This window comes from Acanthopagrus latus, chromosome 11, assembly GCF_904848185.1.
Source record: "Acanthopagrus latus isolate v.2019 chromosome 11, fAcaLat1.1, whole genome shotgun sequence".
NCBI classification, from domain to species: domain Eukaryota; kingdom Metazoa; phylum Chordata; class Actinopteri; order Spariformes; family Sparidae; genus Acanthopagrus; species Acanthopagrus latus.
In genome coordinates, this window is record NC_051049.1 from 15,386,662 (window position 1) to 15,407,848 (window position 21,187).

At 43.3% G+C, this 21,187-nt stretch overlaps 4 protein-coding genes across 7 annotated transcripts in view; 2 read left to right on the plus strand and 2 right to left on the minus strand.

Annotated features, from left to right (window-relative positions):
- The first annotated feature begins 1,429 nt into the window (after nt 1-1,429).
- prrg1 (proline rich Gla (G-carboxyglutamic acid) 1) lies at nt 1,430-6,852 on the plus strand. The gene is made up of 4 exons (XM_037113799.1): nt 1,430-1,549; nt 2,459-2,499; nt 3,336-3,496; nt 4,439-6,852. The coding sequence occupies exons 2-4, from the start codon at nt 2,490-2,492 to the stop codon at nt 4,901-4,903; spliced, it is 636 nt and encodes a 211-aa protein (XP_036969694.1). The 5' UTR covers nt 1,430-1,549; nt 2,459-2,489; the 3' UTR covers nt 4,904-6,852.
- Nucleotides 6,853-7,158: 306 nt separating this feature from the next.
- On the minus strand, nt 7,159-11,093 carry cpox (coproporphyrinogen oxidase). The gene is made up of 7 exons (XM_037113798.1): nt 10,526-11,093; nt 10,216-10,359; nt 9,982-10,092; nt 9,728-9,869; nt 9,020-9,238; nt 8,161-8,265; nt 7,159-8,061 (listed from the first exon to the last, which is right to left on the minus strand). The coding sequence occupies exons 1-7, from the start codon at nt 11,091-11,093 to the stop codon at nt 7,977-7,979; spliced, it is 1,374 nt and encodes a 457-aa protein (XP_036969693.1). The 3' UTR covers nt 7,159-7,976.
- A 1,898-nt stretch (nt 11,094-12,991) lies between these two features.
- On the plus strand, nt 12,992-18,247 carry ccdc181 (coiled-coil domain containing 181). Of its 4 annotated transcripts, XM_037113796.1 has the most exons (7): nt 12,993-13,194; nt 13,345-13,464; nt 14,551-14,660; nt 15,076-16,059; nt 16,154-16,300; nt 16,784-16,941; nt 17,121-18,247. In XM_037113796.1, exons 3-7 carry the CDS (start codon nt 14,559-14,561, stop codon nt 17,290-17,292), a joined length of 1,563 nt encoding a protein of 520 aa, XP_036969691.1. In that variant the 5' UTR covers nt 12,993-13,194; nt 13,345-13,464; nt 14,551-14,558; the 3' UTR covers nt 17,293-18,247. The 4 variants fall into 4 exon arrangements, with proteins under 4 accessions (XP_036969688.1, XP_036969691.1, XP_036969690.1 ...); XM_037113795.1 differs by lacking the exon at nt 13,345-13,464 and having other exon boundaries at nt 12,994-13,194; XM_037113797.1 differs by lacking the exons at nt 12,993-13,194; nt 13,345-13,464 and adding an exon at nt 13,508-13,615.
- Nucleotides 18,248-18,358: 111 nt separating this feature from the next.
- Nucleotides 18,359-21,187, minus strand: part of p3h2 (prolyl 3-hydroxylase 2) — a 62,809-nt gene continuing 59,980 nt past the window's right edge. Inside the window, exons 11-15 of the mRNA XM_037113792.1 lie at nt 21,010-21,160; nt 20,655-20,772; nt 20,484-20,559; nt 20,050-20,190; nt 18,359-19,716 (exon numbers count right to left, since the gene is read on the minus strand). Of these exons, the coding sequence (XP_036969687.1) occupies nt 19,624-19,716; nt 20,050-20,190; nt 20,484-20,559; nt 20,655-20,772; nt 21,010-21,160 (579 nt within the window). The 3' untranslated portion in view covers nt 18,359-19,623. The remainder of the gene's footprint in view (nt 19,717-20,049; nt 20,191-20,483; nt 20,560-20,654; nt 20,773-21,009; nt 21,161-21,187) is intronic.

Consider the following 21,187-nt stretch of genomic DNA (forward strand, 5'->3'; position numbering starts at 1 on the left):
AATGCACACATGCACACACACACATGCACACATGCACACATGCACAAGCAAGTCATTTCTGAAGAAAATTAACTTCATAGTTACATTTAACCAGATTAATATTTGCCTTAGACCTCTTGTTAATACATTTTGAGTTTAAGTAAAAGTTACTGTTTGGTAGAACTACAGATTATTAATAGGAAGATTTAAATTTCTTGCACCAAAAAGATTTGAATTGTGTGTGTGTGTGTGTGTGTGTGTGTGTGTGTGTGTGTGTGTGTGTGTGTGTGTGTGTGTGTGTGTGTGTGTGTGTGTGTGTAGGTCAATTGTTCCTGGTGGCAAAGTCTTTCAAAATCATTACTGATGATCACAGATTGTAATCAGAGACTTAGCCGGTACAAACAACTGAACATTCATACACACACATATACACACACATATACACACACACACACACACACACACACACACACAGTCCTGATCCAACAACAAAACTAATCTGTGTTAATATAGCACATGTGGAGTTGCTTGTTTGCTTGCTTGTCTGAGGTACAAAAGATTACTCAGAGTGAAATGCTCAACTCAACAGACCAACAGAACATGAAGCAAAAGTATGGAAACAAATTGATAACTACTGTCTCATCTTCTGCTGCCACACTTAACTGGCTGCCAGAACACCACAGCTGAAAAGTTGCTTGTTGAGCTAATAGAAATATTTTATTCCCTTTTAAAAAAAAAAAAAAATCCTTATTTGATTGAATACAGTCTAATCAAATGTAAAATATGTATAATACAGATTTGATAACATTTGGTGGCAATAAGTGTACCTAATCATCTTGTGGTTGTGGGGCAGCTGCAGCTCAAGAGGTAAGGCAGGTTGTCCAGTAACCAGTAGATTGGTTGGTTTGATGCCCTCATCCTCCAAGTATCCTTGAGCAATATACTGAAAACCACATAGATCTTAATGAGCAGTTGGTCACCTTGTACGGCTGCCTCTGCAGCCACACAAGGAGGGGGATTTGAGTGGTCAGTAGACTGGAAAATTGCTATTTAAGTCGATATATTTTTGGTTTTTAAACGGTATTTTAGGGTGTAAATTAAATCAAAAACTCATTCATTACTTGTTGTATATCTGTATATCGCAATAAGCTATGGTTGTAACAGTATTCCTCGGCACACCTGGACATTGCTCACAGCACACCAGTGTGCAACAGGCAGGCCTACACAAAATATGCATCAAGCCTAATTGCAGCTTGAGTCAAAATTATAATTGTGGTTATAATATCAAGGATTGCCCTGGGATTAGTGTGTGCAAGAGTCAGAGTAAGGATGCCCCCATCCGGCCATCCCAAACTGTTAGAATTTAACCCATCAATAACTGGCTGTGTTGATTGTGGCAAATATAACCCGTGTTTATCTGTGGACTGTCCCTTTAACTCCGGGCCAGGGGCAGTTCATGGGGCCGCTGTTCTCAAACACAGCTGTGCGCATGCGCGGCGAGCATAGCAACACTCAGAGGCAGCGGAGAAGACGAAGGACCGTTTTATGCGCATTTTGGGGCCGAAAAAAGGTGAGCTGAACTGATAAAGTTCATTATTTATACAACCGGAGACAAGTAACAACCTACGACGTTTGGCTGAGCCTCTTCTGTCCTCGTTCGCGTCCGGTTATTTGAATCATGTGTCTCTCGTTAAATCGCATCCGTCGCTGTAAGCGCACTGATCCCACAAATCATCCCCGCTTGTCAATACAGAGTCGCTAACCAGCACCGCTCCCAGCGGGCGAGAAGTAGAGCTTTAGTATCCGTGGTGAAGCCTAGCTAACACCGCTGTAGCCTCCGGTCTCCATCCGGCCTCTCTTGGGATTTGTACAACGGGGCGGCGGCGCTTTGTTTGGGATGTTTCCGCTGCCGATAATCTATTTCGGGTAGCAACGAGCAGGATTCCCGTAACACCTCCATGTGTAACAGTGGCCAGCAGCCGCCATTGGCCACTGTCACTTCGGTCAAGGATGTCTTCACAACAACGCCCTGTAACGCATGGCTGTTGAACCCACTATCCATCCACTGAGTCATGATATTGAATGCTTTTTTCCCCCCAGCAACATATTTGACAAGGAGGCGTGATGTTTCGTATTGCCGTGCCACCGGGTTCTTTTCTCAAATCGAGAATTTTTTTTTTTACTAAAAGGAATTTCCGCTCAAGCGAGAAATGTTGGCTAATATTAGATGTTCTGCTCTGTATTAGACAGTCACATGTCCATATAAATGTGTCACCACCTCCCTTTTCAGTCATAAGTTGAAGGACAGTGTTGCTGTGTGAGGTTAGAGGGATCATTTCAATGACTGTTTACCCAAAGAAAGAAACAAAGGAATATGTGTAGTTTTAAAAGGGAGTCTCTGTTAATTATTTCCTGACTCGTATATCACGTCAGCAGGTTTAAAGCTGTATGTTGATGTGTGTGTTTGGTTTTTCTACAGATAAAGCACCCCAAACAGACTCGCAGGAATCATGGGGAGTGGTAAGTTTGCTTAAGCTTTTAGGCCACAGGCACAGAAACTCATCACTTCACGAATTTCCATCAGAAACACTGTGTTGATTTTCATTAGTGTTTGCTTTGTCGCTGGAGTGTGACTATACCGGTTTTTCTCTCTTGCCTTAAGCACACAATTCCCATTCCCAAGAAAATTCCTCGTTTTTCAGCATTTTGACCCTTTTTCATTTTCTTTGTTTGTTTTGAAATCTTGTGCTGATCACGTCCCTGAATATGTGAGTCACACGGGGACGCCGTAACTTGTTAATTTGGAAGCACATCAGACATTCCCAGGGCATGTTGTGGCAACTTGTGTGCAGCCTCTGTTTGAGGGTTTATGTTCTGATCCTGGATGTGTGAAACAGAGGAGCGCTCTGTCTTCTCCAAGTTCATTCCTCCAGTTTTTCTTATGTGGCCCAGGGATGGCTGCCTAAATCAAAGGAGCTTTTGTTTTTATGCAGAAATGTGGGCACTGGGCAGCGCTCAGCTCTGCCCCACAGCCTTTGTTTCAGTCCCCACCTCTCTCCCTCTCGCTTTTTTTTTTTTTTTTTTTTTTGGCATCTCTATTTTTCCTCCTCCTTCTGCCTCAATCGTGTCTCTATCAGTACTCTCTCTTTGCTCATAGTTGCTTCCTCCACCATGCTGTTCCGCTTACTGACTCACCCTTATTTTCTTCCTTTTCACTCTTCTTCTTTTGTCTCCACTTGTAATCTTTACTCATGCACTTTTTAAAAATCTCCTCAATCTAACATACTCTCTGTTCTCTGCACTTTTGTTTGTCCCCCCCCCCACCCAAAATCCTCCCCCTGTCGCCTGTCTGTCAGTGTTCCTGCCGGCGGACGCGGCCCACTCGGTGCTGCGGCGACTGCGCAGGGCCAACTCCTTGCTGGAGGAGATGAAGCAAGGTAACATTCAGCGGGAGTGCCGCGAGGAGATCTGCACCTACGAGGAGGCCCGCGAGGCTTTCGAGAACGATGAGAAGACGGTGAGGATATGAGTCACGTCACACCTGCTGTTCTTCCTTTCTCCAAGGCTAAATTCACGCAGGAGTGAGGAAGTAGAACACACGAAAACTCTTTACATATGGCTGCATGTGGCCAGCCACATAAACCACATGAAGGGATAGTTATTTCCTTAAGTATTAGGTTGTTGAATTTACTCATCACTTGTAATGTCTATACATGGACTTCAGCTCCAGCAGGAAGTCCTGTGTTCAAAGATTTACCAGCCAGATGTTACTAGTCAGACAGAAAGTTACCTTTGTTCATTTAAGCAAAAATAACAAGCACAAAAAATAGCACACAATTATCCTCAGGGTTGTATTTTTATTATTTCTCTGCCGCTTATTCTCACAATTCTTCTTTGACTTGTAGCATGACACTCAGCTGGAGTTAAAATCCACGGATCAATGTTACGACTACTGAGTAGCTCGAACCAGCTGTACTATGTGAAAACATCCAACATATCCCTACGAAGTGCTGTTTCGTGGGGTTTGTGTGTCCAGTAATGAAATTCTACACTGAGAGTAGTCGCTCGTGGAATGTGGGTGTTTTTTCAGGAAGTGATGATTATCAGCAGGAAGAACAGCCGAGTGTATGCCACAGAAGGAGGCCGTATTTGTAAAACTATTGTGACAGGCCAGAGAGCAAAGTCACGCAGATGGACGTGCACAATCATGCGGTCGCCTTTTGTTCGGGTGTTATTGTCCGCTGCCTTTGTGTCGAACTAATCCAGATAAAAGTATTCATACGGTGGAGACCATGATGTGTCCTGTGACTCTGTGTTTTGGGAACAATTTGGTGATCAACACGTTGACACTACAGCCCGCATGAATGTAGCGTTGTCTTAGTCATGTAGTAGTCTTATCATGATGTAAATGGTTTTGATCTGACTTGGACATTGTTGTCTGTCTTCTGATTGGCTGCAGAAACGATTCTGGGACGAATACGTGCGGGAGAGCAGTCCATCTGGAGGGTTGGAGACGGTGGTAGGAGGAGTCCACTCTCTCTACTTGATCGTGCCATTGCTGCTGGTCGTGCTCATCATTGCGGCCGTCGCCATCACTGTGTGGCGCTGCCATTCCCGCAAGCGCTCGCAGCGCAGCCCCAGCATGGGACACTCACATCATGACCACGTCCTGTCAGTGGTCTCTATGGACCATTGGGGGAGGGATTACCACCACGGTGACCAATCAGAACTCAGCGTCCACAGCAGCCCAGCTTATCCGGGCTCAGAGCTCACATCAGGAAGAGGAAGCGCTGGAGACCCTCCACCGTCTTATGAGGAGGCTGTGGGCCATGCAGACGTCCAAATAGAGACGGAACCTCCTCCGCAGTATGAGGATATAGTCAACACCAGCTCTATCAGTGCCAACGGTGGCCATGGGAAGTAAACCTGTCTCTCACTACCAATCCAACAAAACCCCTAATCTACACTAAGACCATTTTATCATTTAGCAGTGCCACTGTTGTGGTATCACCAGCCTCTCCCCTTCAACACACAGAACACTATTAACTGTCTGGTCAATGGACTAATGCAATCTTTGCCAGAGCCAGCGCTGTTAAAATTTGCACTAACCTTTCATCACTGAGGTGAAGTGGTCGCAGGAAGGAGCAAATGATACTGCAATACCAAAACCAACCAACTCCTCTGGTGATTCTCCTGGAGTTGCATCTATGCTGTCACACTGTAGCAAATCATTTTAAGTCAGCAGGCATAGCAAATGATGCATGTAGCCTAAAGAAAAGAAGGGTTCTGACTGCCATAATGAAGGACAACCATTCTTAAAGTGTATATTGAGTTGGACCGATGCTTTATTGAAAGTTTTTGATATTGGATATTTTGCATCTATTTTTAAATACATATTTTAATGTTACATATGTGCTGGCAAAAATAAGTACTTACTGTTGCCACTATTGCAAAATGTTGCTTTTCAGGATTCAGAAAGGACAAGACCACCAAATTTTGACCACCAGAGGGCAGAAATATTAACAAGCCAATCACCATCAAAAGGGAACCCCACACATTTAGTAAACGCTCAGGCTACAGAACCAAAACAGTTACTGAGCTGCAGAGTTCTGCTGTGCTGTTGATTCACAGTGGGTTCAGCACGACATGCCGCATTACAATCCCCAATTGGATTCGTTGTTGATATCAAAATAAACACTTAATGCAGGTTTAAATAGTGAAGTTGCCAAATGAACGCATCGGTCCACCTTGAGTCTACACTTGTGAATGTTTAGATTTAATGTGTTGAAATTTTACAGGGAAATGTGTTTTATGTATATGCGTCATATGCGCGTATATTTTGGTAATGCATGCAGCTTGGTCTGTACACCTGAGGTTGGATCTGACTCAGCACTGTTTGTTGATGCTCAGTGCTTCACTGGCCCAGGTCCACCTCTGGGCCATTGACAGTTGCTCAGAGCCCGCTTTAACTGTGAAAATCCTTCCCTAACCTTTCCCCTGGAGCAAATTTAACCCTGTTGGATATGACTACAGAATCGCCTGCTGTGCCACTTTCACTAAAAAGAACACTGATGATTCCTTAAATAGGTTTGCAGCTACGCCATAAATGTAAGTTGTGGAGGAGTGACTTGCACAGGAATGTGGGACAGAAAGCAATAGAAACAGAAACTTTGGGGAAAGTTGTCAGAGGGGAGAGATTCTGTATTTAACGTCACTATGGACAGATTTCTCGTTTAGCATGTGTTATGTACCTGTATATAAATATGTAGAGTCCGTATGTGTGAAAGTAAGTTACAGTGAGATTGTTTTTTACTGCATAGCAATGTGGTGAATGCATTGATTCTAGTGTAACTATTATACAGTAAGTCGTGAATTAATGAAGGCACTTTGTGTTTAAGCTCAAAATGAGCTGTTTGATGGAAACTAGGACTGGTCTGGTTTAATGTGTTCGGCGTCACTCTCGGCCATCACAATGCCACTGTAATCCTCTGGAGATAAAAGTGCTCATACTCTCAATATGCAATGTTGCTGCATACACTAAAAAACCAAATATATCTGTCTAATGTTCACAGATCCTGCGAAAGGTCACATTTCCTGTCTACACCTCACAGACTCTGAGCACTGACTATTATTACTCTACTTTTTTTGTGAGTTGACCTGTGAACCTCAGCACTTGCTATGACCTTCAACTGAGTTGTGCTGGTGGGGGTAGCCATTTTGGTTAGGTCGGGTGTTTATTCTCACTTGCAGAGCCCTTTTTTTACAATGCCTTATCCAGCAAAATGTTATATAACATTAAATGCAAGTGAACTTGTTATAAATCCTTTATGTGCAGAAGCTTGAATTAATTTGTAATAAAACATTAAAAATGCACCATGTGTTTCCATAGTTTAATTCTATATCTCATGAAAGTGATAAGGAGAGGACAAATGTTTAATTTTGAGTGTTTAAACTTGAATTTATATTTTTCTCTTCTACCCTTTTGGATTCACCCAGTGTTTTACAAATGTGAGATACATTGCTGAGCTTTGTGTCTCTTCAAAAGTAAAGCAAAAGGTGAATTACTGATGAATGTGCAAAATGATGCACAAGAAATTGAAACTGAAGACATTAAAATGGGGTCTTGGATTTGAGAATCAGTTAAAGTGCAGAAACAAACAGTAAATGTGAAAAAAGGACCAAAGGTAGAACAAACAATTTATTGTAATTATCTATAAACAGTTTTCACATGGCCTTTTGTTTTACAAACCTTACACAAAACAGCCACCTGGTCTGTGATTCACATTTTTTCCTCTCTGTGGAATCTGATCATGACTCCCAGTATAACTCCTGTTGTTCTAACAAACCAGTAAAGTGACTCATTAACCACAAATGAATCAGGAGGGGTCAGTCATTATTATTATTTAGCATCAGTTGAAAGCAGATGCACTGAATCATCACAAAGCAGATGTATTAACATTTGATACCAGCAGTGGCACACATACATCTAGTGGCTCAGTTTGTCCTGATTTTCCCTTTCAGTGCTTTGTTTAAGAAGAGTAGAGGAGAGCAGAACTCTGACAGCTTCAAGTAGAGCAAGCCACGTTTAGCCCAGACATGGCAACAAAAAAAAACACAGCAAGTGTCTGACACATCTTAAAAAAGGAGCACAGGATCAGTGTGAGATGACCTAAAAGCCGGCATAACAGCCACAAGTGAAGTTACATTATTCGGTCACTCTTTGGTTTGCCAGGCAGTAAACAATGGCACAAAGCTCAAGTTTAAAAAACAATGTCTCATTATGAGTAATAATGCAATCAGAGAGTAATTAAGTGCTAGCAAGGCAGGTTTGACAAAACAAAGCAAACAGGAAAGACAAAAAAGTACCAACGGCGATTAAAAAAAACTAAAAAACACAGACAAGTGCAGTTTCTTATTATTTTGGTAGAGATGGTGTTAAATGCTGCTGATCTGTGCTAACACTTCTGTCCATACTGACATGTAAACCTGTGAACAGGTCACACCCACTCCTTGGGGTTTCGTAACACATCCAGCATCTTGGCCTCCCGTGTACCTTTGGCAGGCTCGTGCATGTACTCCCACCTGAGAAGGAAGGCTGAGTTTGTTACTGAGCAACAGGAAACGCTCATTACTGTCATACAAGAGCAGGGATACCACTGCTTTCAACTCGTGTTATGTTACCTGGCAGTGAGGGGGAGGGACATGAGAATACTCTCAATTCTGGAGCCAGGTGTGGCCAGGCCAAACTTCACACCCCTGTCATACACCAGGTTGAACTCCACATATCTACAAATCAAACACACACAATTTACTGCATACTGCTTCATGGAATTCATGATACATTCAGTGGACACAGTCAGGATCTTCTGTGCCTTAATCTAAGCCAAAACAACTTCAAAACAGATTCAAATCAATAATAAACTTCACTGAAATCATTCTTGAGATAAAAATCTTTTCCAGCAGAGTGAACACGCCATCAGAATCCACACACTTACCTATACGACAGATAATCTGCACTTTTGGCTGCAAAAACCACACAACTTCATTGCACATAAAGTAAAAGATAACCAAAGTTCATTGATGAGACTGAGCAGGGTTCATCCACTCCAGGCAAGTCTCTTTCTCCTCCTTTATCTGCCCCATCCACTCCCTGCCTGAGTTTTTCTATCCCACCACTACACTTATTCCGATTCATAAACTCACTCTCCTCTGTGTTGTAGTCGCTCACTGAATGCTGGGGCAGAGCTCTCTGTTTTGTACATATCTTTAACTTTTAAAAAATCAAGGAAACAAAATGTTGACTGTGATGGATCAACCAAGATAAGCAAGTTTAATGACTGTGTGTGTTTATCAATAGCAGATGAAGTTATTGATAGGTAGCTCAACACTTCCTTTCAGCCCTGTACTGGCTAAATCCATTCTCATTCTGGTATAGGTAATAAAAAATGCTCTAGCTTGTTTGTATTTCTTTAAACCAATAACACTCGTCTTTGTACAAACTGTCAACAATCAATGATTACTCAGTGCATATTTCACCCACCTTCCTCGTCGTACTTGCTGCCAGGCCTTCTCCTCATCAGTAAAGGAGTCGTTGAGGTGTTTGTATACGATGGGCAGATAACAGGGCACCACAGTGCGGGCGCAGCTCTTGACAAAGCTGAATGCCTCCTCCTGAGTCGGGGAGTCCAGGTCATCGAAGAAGATCCCTCCTATACCACGAGTCTCTCCTCTGTGCCGGATGTAGAAGTATCTGTCACACCTAGAAATGAGAAGAATTGTATTATAAAATCAAACAGCTATAATGTCAGGCTATGGATTTAATTGTGGAAACGGCCAAGAGGTCAACCAGCAATGTTCTTGTCTAACTCCTGGAATTTATCTATCTCAAATGCCTAACCTTTCCTTTAAAATCGAACTTTAGATTCACAAAAAAAAAAAAAAAACTAATTTAGCCAAGGGTCGAACCACATCAGATAAACCACACCCACCCCCTTCCACATCCCCAGTGGTCACTTGCTGGCTCAACGGTTTTTCGGCAACTGCAGATTTTAGGAAGAGACTTCCTCTTATCATCATCTGACAGAGAGGATACACCCGTTGTAATCCATACACACACAGATACGCAGAAATCAGGCTTACAGATGCGTACGTGCTGAGGCGCGCACACACACACACACACACACACACACACACACACACACACACACACACACACACACACACACGCGTCTTCAGTCGAAAGCTGTACCATTTCTTAAATTCGGGGTAGTACTTCGAGTGGTGCTTGTCACAGGCCCCCTTCAGGGTGTTATGGAAGTGGAAGGCGTCTTCTTTATTAATGTAAACTGGAGTCAGGTCTGTGCCTCCACCAAACCACCACTGCTTAGAGCCTGAAACACAAAACACAAGAGACAAGGAAGACGGAGACAAGGGTCATCATTCATTCATGTACTCAATAGTGTCACTGACACCAAGACACAGCGGCTGACGTCCCACACTCACCATCTTCCTCTTCAATCTCGAAGTATCTGTAGTTGAAGTGCACCGTGGGGATGTGGGGGTTCTTGGGGTGGATAACTGAGCTCACACCCATGGCACAGAATGGCAGCTTACCTGGGAGAAAAAGCATGGCACTTCACCATTACACACGACCCAGAATGACGGTGACCACAGCTCTTGTCAAAAGCTGCATCGAAGTCTAAGCCTGCACGCACACATCAAGTTAAAAGGATGTACCATCTTTCCCTTTGAGGACCTTCCCTCTGCTCCTCATCTGCTTGGCGGCCTCCTCCGTCAGGTATCCAGACACCACTGACACATTGACCCCTGCCTTCTCAAACACCTTCCCATCTTGCATCACACAGCTGATTCCTCCGCCACCTGACACACACAAACACACACGCAGGGTTGATAAGGAAATAAACCAAAAGAGGTTGGTGGCTCTGTATCCTGACTTTGAGAATCTCACAGACGACACTCAGGATAAACATGGATCTGTTTCTGCTCCGCTCTGAGCTCGTGTGGTACCAGGTGAGCATCCCCTCACCTTCCTTCCTCTGCCACTGGTCCACCTTGAACGTCCCACCGTCCACCTCCTGCAGGGCTTTGCAGAACTCGGCCTGCGTCTCCATGATCAGCATCTCCATCCTCGTCCTCATCTCCCCCTTCGTCTGCTGCAGCACAGCGATGTCGGTCACCGGAGGAGACATGAAACCCCGACACCTCTCCAAGATATCCCCCTCTGGCTCCCTCTCCTCGGGGTCTCGTAAAACCTTCGTTGCCATCTCCGCACGCTGGAAGTGGTTAGCGTTGGCTAGAAACCCAGCTACCGCCGCTGCCGCTGTCACCGCGGCGGCTCCACCGAGCGCCAGGGCTCCCCTCCTGGTTCGCCCGGCCGCGGCTCTTCCTGCAGTCCCATGGGACATGAACCGTACGCTGGAGCCTCTGGAAAGCCATCTCGTTCCCGGAAGCAAAGTCAGTGACGAGCTGTGAGTGGAGGGCAACGGCAAGTGCGACTCCCCTGCACTAGCAAGCCCCTTTAAATGTGAAGTCAAGCAACGTCTCGCGGTAGTCCGAGCCGTTTTGTTCACAGAGCAGAAGACGATGGTGGCCATTTGTAGGAGAAGCACCCGCTCTTTCCTCGGTGCGTGGCGGCCGTTTGTAGTTAAGACGCACTCTAAATATTATCAGAAGTTGTGCCTACGTGCTGCCAGTCGTGCTTCAAGAAGTTGAACCGTCAAGGGGCGTGTAGTTCCTCGTTAGTGACAGAGGCACCATGGGAAATGTCGTTATTCATCGCTCAGGGCGCAAAGCTCTCCCTGTACGGAAACGTCAATACCCAGAATGCATTGCGCCTAAAAACAAACGTTGAGTTCATTGACTTCTCAAGTGCGTGTTCCAGAGTCCGCGTTAGCAACTGATTCAAGAGTTTCTGTTTTTTACATGATCAACTATACAGACAGAGTTTGAGCAATAATCTGACCAACACGTCAACATAGGTATTGTATAGTCCTACATATAGTATCTATATTTAGGAAAACCTACATTTTAAAAAAACTTTATTTTAAGCCATTTTTGTTACCATTGTTTTTTCTAGATAGAACAAAACCACATTTCTTCTTGTGTGTAATTTTTTCCCCTCGTTTTTATTCAACAATTATTTTGTCACTTTTTTTAATGGTTGTTTTCCATATGTTTTGGCAACGTCTGTTTACCATACCAATAAAGCTATTGAAATTGCAAATGTAGTTGAAATGTAATTATTCAGATTTCTACCTACATTAGTTTGTAAAATAATCTTGAATATTCTGGCATTTCCTGCTCCGTGTAGATGTTTTTAAATGTTTTGATTGTATCACAACTTTTGTTTTTATATGGATTAAAGGCTCGAAAGAAAGCATCACTTGCCCACGGCCATGTGCCGTCGGCCAGTTTAAATATTAACCCACAATGGTCTTTTCGTCGTTACCTGGCAACACTTGACGACATAATTTTATTGATGAATTGAAGACCTCAAAGCTAAATTATATGGCTTATTATTATGGAATGCCATTAAAGTCTATATTAGATATTTAAATAAATACATAAATACGTATGCCTCGGAAATCAATAAATATGCTTACTAAATAAGCAAAAAATGCATTGTCTCATTAAAATATTTATATTTAAATGTATTAACATATTCATCTAGGCATATTTCACTTCGTATTTATTATCGATTACAATAACCTTCCAAATATGTTTGACTTCTTAGTATTGTTACTTGTTTATCATGCAATTTTATCTATTGCCTGTTTAATTTAGATAGATAGATAGATAGATAGATAGATAGATAGATAGATAGATAGATAGATAGATAGATAGATAGATATGCATATACATTAAACAGGCAATAGATGCAATTATAATATATAATGTATAATAATGTTATTTGCTCGCCATAATTGAAATAATAATGCAAATCTTCCAAAACTTTTGCACTTTGGTTGATATTGTGCTTAAATGCCACATACTCCTAAACAGGGGCGGCTGTAGCTCAGTGGGTAGAGCAGGTCGACTAGTGATAGAAGGGGCGGGGCAAGGCTGAGCTGCATGTCGAAGTGTCCTTGCGCAATATACTGAACCCCACATTTCTCATCAGTGAGGGCCCTGCGATAAGCTGGAGAATTGTCCAGGGAGTACCCTGCCCTCCCCCTCAGACAAGGTTGGAATTGACTCCTGCAGCAACACCCCGCGACCCCATGGAAAAGGATAAGCGGTTACGGAAAATGACATGACATGACACACTCCTAAACAGCGTACATAACAACATATATAGTGGTGTTCTATTCTCTATGTAACCTTTTAAAACCTCCTTAAAGGTCACAGTTATTCTGTTTCATGAATGGTACTTGGCTCAACTTGAATGTTTCCCTTGTTTATAGTGTGTTCATGTAGATTTTATTACTGGAGAGCCATTTCTTCACTGAGCGTTTGTCACGTGTGCGCATGCGCAAGTAGTAAAGAGTGTTGTCGGTCTCTATGACGACGGCTGTATTAAAGCTTTCAGGGCTGTAGAGGGACAGGAAGCAGATTATGTGCACAGGTGTTGCTCCGCAGACTAGCAGGCACTATGTGGGTCAGTTAGATGGAGCGATAGTCACGAAACAACCCGGCTTGATGTGTTCTGGCACCGCTTTGAACTCAACAGGAATACTGCGTAAGAACCTGCCGCTGGTGAGTTTACTAAAAGCCACATTTCTTCAGCTTTAACAGCCACTTAATCCACTTTAGCATTTTTTAAAAATTAAGGTGATTCTCACAGGCGCCAACTATGTCCTGTCGCTCACCCTCTTAATTCTGTCTCTGTCCTGTTTATTTTTACAGCCCGCAGACCTGCAGAAATAAACAGGATGATAGTCTATGTATGTAAAACTCTGTGTTATAGCCAGTGGAATGTATTATAAATCACAACAGAAACACAGCTACGACAAAAGTAACATACAGGTAATCAAACAGCGGATATGTTTTTGCTTAAAAAAATAGAAAAGAAAATAGTTTACTGGAAACCTGCAGTACTGATTTCTGTCCAGAAGGTGACGACCGATCCCTTACACATGTACAGTACAGTTACATGTAACCTAAATATCCAATGGAGGTGAGGTGATAATTGAAATGGTGGTCATTTGTGGATGGTTAATAGTAGCACAATAATTTTTTGAAACCCACAAAAACTTAAGTGAATGTATGCATCTGAATATTTTGCTTGTAATTGCACTGTAATGTTGTTTTGATTATCCAAATGGGCTTGATGTAACTGGGTGGGATATCCTGATGAGCACTGTACCCTTTACTGAAGTCATTGTAGTCTGTTAACATGCCTGGACCTGTCTAGTCTATGTCTAGCATAGCCACTCATCCAACCTCTATGTTCCCATCACAGTATACTAAACAGCACAGACAGCTGCATTAATATATATTTGAGTTAAACTGGGTTTCATTTGCAGCAGAATGTTTACTTTAATGTGACTGCCGGGTGTTTGTTATTCAGGCCATCACTGAAATTTAGAGCATAAATGTTTCAAAGATTGACAAACTGTTTCAGAATTATAAATTGTAATTATATGGCCACCGCAGCAAAAGGAAACAAACAGTGTGCAAATAATACAGTTCAAAAAAGTAGCAGTGCAAGGTATGAGTTGACCAAGAGAAATATAAAACAAAATACAATGAAAATATATGCACTAAATAGGAAAAGTACAATAGAGTAAAAATGCCATATGCACCAAACGTACAGAGATAAACCTACACTTGAGTGTACACTCATACAGGCTTCTATACCCAGGTGCAATATCTGTCATTGACTATAAGTGGTGCATGATTTGAGTCTTGGACCGTCAGCCACCAGACTGCTGAGGTGCAGTCTGGTGGCTGACGGTATGAAGAAACCCGCCAAGCTCTTGGACTTGGTGGCATCCTATCCAAAAATCTTTCTAAAAACTCATCCTTTTGGGACCGTGGCTATCCAGAACAAATTCCTCCAGCCAGTCTGGCAGAAACCGTCATGTCTGAAACGCATCTTTGATCTTCCAGTGGAGAATATGAGTGAGGTGGTTTGCACAAAGACCCAGGAGGAATATGAGGACGACTTTGAGAAGGACCTCGACTGGCTGATTAGTGAGGAAGGCCGGAGTGAGGACCAGGCAAGTCGGCCCTTGCTTTACAATGTGCAATTTATATAAGAGTGATTGCACCTCCTCTTCCTACCTTCTGTTTTTTACCTTCTTACATCGTGTGAGACTGAGTTTGGAGTGCTGCCCTACTTACTTTAGACTGGATGCTGCATGGGTCCCTGACCCTGCTCTGGGAAAGTGTAACAGTGAGTAGCGTTGAGTTACCCGAGCTGGCACAGCTTCCTGTTTGCATGTGAAACCTCCTCTGTCCACATAAAGTGACATACTTTCTCTCTGCCACTGCTGGATGCAATATTGATGAACACACTTACACACGTCTGTTATCACACCAGCACGCCTATTACCTGTCAAGTATTGATGTTGCTCATTACTCTCCAACCTAATTCATTAAAGCATTGCTGTGTTTGCCTTTTCCACCCCACAGGGTCCTGACTATGAGGACATAGAATCAGAAATTGACAAAGAGCTGGAGGAGGACGAGAAAGTGCAAAAAATGAAAAGAAAGCCTAAAGTCCTCAAGGAGGAGAGGAGCGGCAACAAAGCCGAGGAGTTGGAGGAAGATGACGAGAGGTGGCCTTCGCCTATGGAGCCGCTGGAGTATGATTCGGACAGGGACAGCCCCACTAAGTCATCACCTGTAGTCCCACCTCCACCAGGGATGGATGACCAGACAGATGAGGAGAAGAAGTACATTCAGGACAAGATCCAGCAGGCTAATCGAGAGCTGCAGGACCAGGAGGCTCCGGATATGAGCAGGCGCAGGCGGCTGCATTTCAAAGACAAGCTGGTGGACCTGGAGGTGCCTCCCCTGCAATTTGAGAAGGATGGCAGCGGTGGTGAGGTGGAGGGCAGAAAGGGAACTGCGAAGGAGTCAGAGGCAGAGATCGAAGTGTCAGGGAAGCTGTCTGAGCTCAAGCTTTCCCTGCGGGAAGAAAGCAGCAGGGCTGGCGAGAGCAGTGGGGGAGGGCAGGGGGTAAAGGAGGGCAGAGTCCTTGTGGAGAAGGATGGGAAGTTTGATCTGGTCAGCCTGAACGAGTTGGAGAGTCAAGGGCTTCTCCCTCCTATAACACACAACTACAGCGACTTCTCACGCTCCTCCCCACGTCCCCAGGAGCAGACTGCAAGCTCCAGTAAGAGCCACAGGTCCTCCGCCTCTCCTCGTGCTCGTGCCGGCTCCTCCCTCTTCCAGCAAGGCGCCGATCACCTCCGTGCTCCCAGACCTCCAGCTCAGCCCAGGAACAGACCCAGCTCGGCCAACCACAGCCAGAGAGGCAGCCAGAGGAACGGCAGCAAGCGGCGGGTGCAGTCGGCCACCGGGACACCCTGCCAGGCCACCTACACCCTCTCCCCCCAGCAGAAAGAGGTGCTGCAGAAGATCCAGGAGAGGAAGGAGAAGCTGGCCAGAGAGGTCGGAAAAGAAGTGCATGCATTATATTTACATGTTCCACCATTAAGGCCTGTTGTTGACTTAAATCATCTTTTTAATTGCTTTTGTTTCGCAGGAAGAGCAGAGGAGACATGAGGAAGAGGAGCAGAAGAGGCAGGAGAATGAGCTGGCGTTTAAGGCCTGGCTGATGAAGAAGAGAGAGCAGTTTCAGGAGGAGAAAAGGGTCCACCGAGCCCAGGAGATGGAGAGGATGAATACTAAGGTAAGACCACAGGGGGGGCACAACAAAAGCGTAGATGTTGACAATGTTATACAGTCGCCTTTACATACTTTTTTCAATTCAGTAGCTTTTTTGTAGGTTCTATCCAGAAGATCTTTATGAGGCGGCAGAAACACTTCCACTTTTGTCCACAGGGGGCACCAGAGTCAACAATTAAAAATAAAGTCGCACGTAGCAGTTATAATGAAAGCTCTTTTTTACAGAGCAGATCAGTTCATTTTGCTGCAAAAACAAAAAAAAAATCCTAGTTGGCAAAAGAGACACATTACTTTACTTGGCGCAGTGACAGTGGTGTGTTACGCAGAAACAGAATTTCAAACCTTGTTTGCAAAAATTTCCAAGCAAAATCAAATACAAGAAATAGTACTGGCCAGGGGTGTTAAAAAAACAAAAAGCTTTGCAATTATAAACATTTGCCATCATTTCCTCGTTATTACTGGATGCATTTCTGCGTTTGTCTTGCAGAGAGACTGCAGCGACCCGGAGGAGTCCTTCAGGCAGTGGCTGCAGAGGAAACACGAGCAGCAGCAGAAAGAGAAGCAGCTGGAGGAGCTGAAGCGGCTCGAGGTGGACAGCGGTTACCTCTTACGCAGCCGCGAGGAGTGTGAACACGCCTTCAAAGTGTGAGTTCAGCTTTTCATTCATTTCAAGCGTCAGCGACAAAGAATGGAAGTGCTAGCTAACTTCACAACTTCTGATGTTGCAGAGAAACAATTACATTACGCTGCAAGTGTGACATTTTCTCTGATCACGTGGTAAGGTTTTTGTCTGTGTATGTATCCTCTTACGTGTGGAATTATAGGTGGCTAAGGAGGAAACGTGCGGAGAAGCGAGCAGAGCAGCATGCGGCTCGAGAGCGCTCCCGCAGGCTGGTGCTGGAGGAGCGGCGTGCGCGACGCATGAGGGACCTGATGTGTTCTGTCAGTGAAACCAAGCCATTCAGATTCAACGAACAGCTGGCGTACCGTTACTGAGCCAGACAAATCCAACATGGCCACTGAACTCACACAAGTAGATTTGATTCTAGTTTGAAGCTACGAGTCTCATACAGTCCTTTCACCACGGACCGGATGATGCGTGAGCAAAGGAGGTGGTTGATGCTGCGTTCAGTCGTTGCTAGAGATTTGTTTTGTTGTTTCCATTTCTGTGCTGTGTTACAAAAAAATGTTTACCGCAGTGACCTCTACTCAGAATGTACCTGGGTAAATAATCCATCCAAATGTACTTAGAGGTTAACTCCATTCATTTTACACATTTACACTACAGGTCCTGAGGAGCACTACTGCATATTTAAAAAAGACTTACTGAAGCCTTTTGTAGTTTCAGAGGAAGCTGCATGTAATCTGATAAATTGCTTCCAGTGATGTTGCTTGATGGCAGAGTTGCGTTGTGGGTAATGTAGGTACACTGTGGACGGTTTAAAAAATGAAGGATCAAAATCAATACAGTGGATCCAGAGAGTTCACCATTTTTATTCCAAACCTGGCTAAGCCTAGCGCCTTCATTACCCACAATGCATCTCAGCCACCGAGGGACATCACTTCAGGCAATTTATCTGATTACACGCAGCTTCCTCTGGAGCCACAAAAGGCTCAGTACTACTTTTGCAACACATGCAGTGTGACCTGTAAACACGCTTTAATGTGTAAAATTGGTGGAGTTACCCTTCAAGGTGTGATAAATGTATGGAGTATGTTTTTTTTTTTTTTTTTTTTTTTTACTGTAGTTACGTTTACTCTGTAGTGGCAGATGCACTTTACTTAACTTAAGCTCTTCTTAAATACAAGAGCTGAACCCACTGTATGCCTTTTGTCAGAGAGTATTTGCTTACATAGATATTAAAGGACGCATTTGATTTTCCAGTAAGTTATTTGGATGAATGAAACTGTAAAGGAATGAAGTTATCAATGAGAGAAACTGGTAAACATTCCTGGCTGTCTGAGAGATAGTTTCTTCATATCAAAGGCTTTCTAATGAGATAGAAAAGACTGATGTTTGAACGACATGACATGAAAAAAATAAAACAAAAGTCTCAGTATAGATATGGCATATATATTTTTTTTAATTTATAGGCATGTACACATACATTTCCGTGTGCTACAGCATTTCAGAATTAAATATCAGTGAACACAAAAGAGTGGCCAACCTCATAAAACAACAGGACTAGGCTTCTGGTTAGCAGTTTGAATCTATCTCTAAAAAAATTTTCTTTCCATTGGATTTACAGTGCATGACTTGGGCCTATATCACCTGTATCATCAACACAAATATAAAGACGTAAAAAAGGCCGAAAAACAAAATTAAAAAAAGTATTCCTTGAAACAGGAACTATTGACACCTTTTATTAATAAAAGCTGCTCATATTTAAAACGCCGACAGTTAAAACAGCAGCTATTTATTAAAAAAAACAAACAAAAAAAACACATAAATACAAAAAGTAAACCATGAACACAAAAACCATGTTCTCGTGTCAGTGAACATGTAAACCAGTATTCTGCTCTGTGTGCCCGGAAAGGTGACGAACAAACAAGTAGGAAGAGTGGACAAAAGTAGTGACACACAGAGGAGGACAGAGTGCATGATCATTAAGTATTCAGCATATTAGAACATAATAACTCTTTCTTAAAGTCTTTGTATGAGTGCTGTTTCAAAATAAAATATCCAAATTAGAAGAAAAAACAAAACATAACAGTGCACCGCCTACACTGAAAATAATCATTACTGGCACTGAAATAAAAAGACATTGTTGAATAGCATAATGTTGTTAGTGATAGCATATGTAGCAGTACCTTTTGTGAAGACTGAACCCAAATATTATTTTGTAACTACTGACCACTGAACCGTATGTGTCTGTAATATCTGTACATAGTGTTTTTTGAATAAACTGCTGTTCAGAATGAGAGCAAGTCAAAGCAAAAACAAACAAAAAGTCAAAACCACCGTTCTTCTCTTTGGCTTCTTCACAGTTCGGTGAAATTACAGATATGAGCATGAAACTCTGCCAACTAACCGGTTCCGTAAAAAAAAAAACCAAAAAAACTAAACAAAGTGAAACGGATATTTTTTCTCTCACTGGAAGGGAAAGCAAAGAGGGTAAAACTCAAGTACTGGTGTGAAGAGAAAACAATGGAACAAAAAAAACCAAAACAAAACAAAAAAAACACAAAAATTACAATAGTTTTTAATCTTGGACTTCAAACAGTACAAAAATAGAAATGTTCTGATCCAATTCAATAAATAGTTAAAATACATATGAGGATTGGATTGACGGGGGGTGGGGGTCGGGTGAAGCCGTTTTCCTGCTTCTACAGTTCATCTTTAGGGTTGATGTTGAGGCCCTGACCCCACACGGACTGTGTGTCCAGCGCCTGGATCACCTCGTCCGCCTGCAGCCTCTCCTGGGAGAGAAACAAGATGGAAGACGGTCAGAATGGTGAATGGAGAGAACAAGACACGGCTACAGTGCATCTGTTTTTAAAAGGAAACTTTCATTTTTTCCAACCTCGAGCAAAATTTGGACGCAAGTTAATGAAAGCCTGGTGATCCATAAAGAGGAGATGGATGGCTCATTACTGGTGAAATTAAGGGTGAAATAAATTGTCTCTATCGCTTAGGAGCTTTCCATCATATTTTTTTTTATAGGATGGACTGAGTGACAACGTGATTAGTTATTATTATTAGTTTGTAGTTTATACAGTTATTTTTGTAGTTTGCCAAGGTTCTCAGTTTACCAGTTCTCTGAAGAGCGGGTCCAAGGTGAACCACAAAGCGACGGCACACCTCTGCCCGCTGGTGACAGCCTTCACACCGTGCGGATTCTCCCCTCCTGATGAGAAGCCCACCATCCTGCCACACCTGGGCTTCACTGATGCCTGGACAGGACGGAAGAGACGGAGCAGGGTCAGAGGTCAGGTTCAAATATAACCATCATCTGCTCATATCAGCAGGACCAAAACTTTACTGTTATACTGGAGTTCAGCTGTGTTGTTGTAGCAGATATGTGATCATGGAATGCAACCCCCATAAGCACCAAGGATCATGTATTAAATTAATGAATTAACCCCCATACAACCTCTTTTAGGGGGCAGTGTGTGTGGTTATTTCAGACTTTTGACTCTGGCTATTTGTTGGGAGAGTAGAGGGCTAAGAAGGAAAGCCATCTTACCGTGACTGTTTTGGCATCCATTTCTGTGAATATGAACTCCCCTCCTTCAAAATCTCCATTTAGATATAACAGCGCACTGCAAAATGATAATTAAAAAAATTAAGCGGAGATCAGTACAGTAAAAAAACTGGTTTATGAATTCTATGTGCGTTAACAACTGTAGCCAAGTACCTGTAGTCTCTGTATGTGTACGCTGGTGGTTCCTTCCAGCACTCGTTGGCATCGGGGTCCAGCAGGCAGTTGTCGGCGTGGATGGGATGGCTCAGGTCGTTGCGGTGATCTTGCTGACCTGGGAACCGACACACAAAACACGCAAATACTAATCAACACAGCCCTTTGTGCAAAACAACACAGGGAACATCCTCAGTATGTTTCCAGGTTTTTCTTCCCGGGTCTTACCACTACCCTGACACACAGTATAGAAACATTTATCAAACATTCAGCTGCATTTCTTTGTGGCCTGTATTTTACTTAATATTGTTCGTACTTTTAAATCAAACCAAAAAGCTGTGGGCTTGTGGCTGACCTGTGATGGCCGTCCGGCACACCAGGTGTGTGTAGGAGAAGTGCAGGGTGGAGTTGAGCAGGAAGTACGACTCGATAATCCGTCTCGCTCGCTCACTGATATCGTAGAACAGGCGAGCGCTCCTCATCGGCACTCTGCCCTCGAAGCCATGCTGCAGGGAAGAAAAATCAAAAACCTC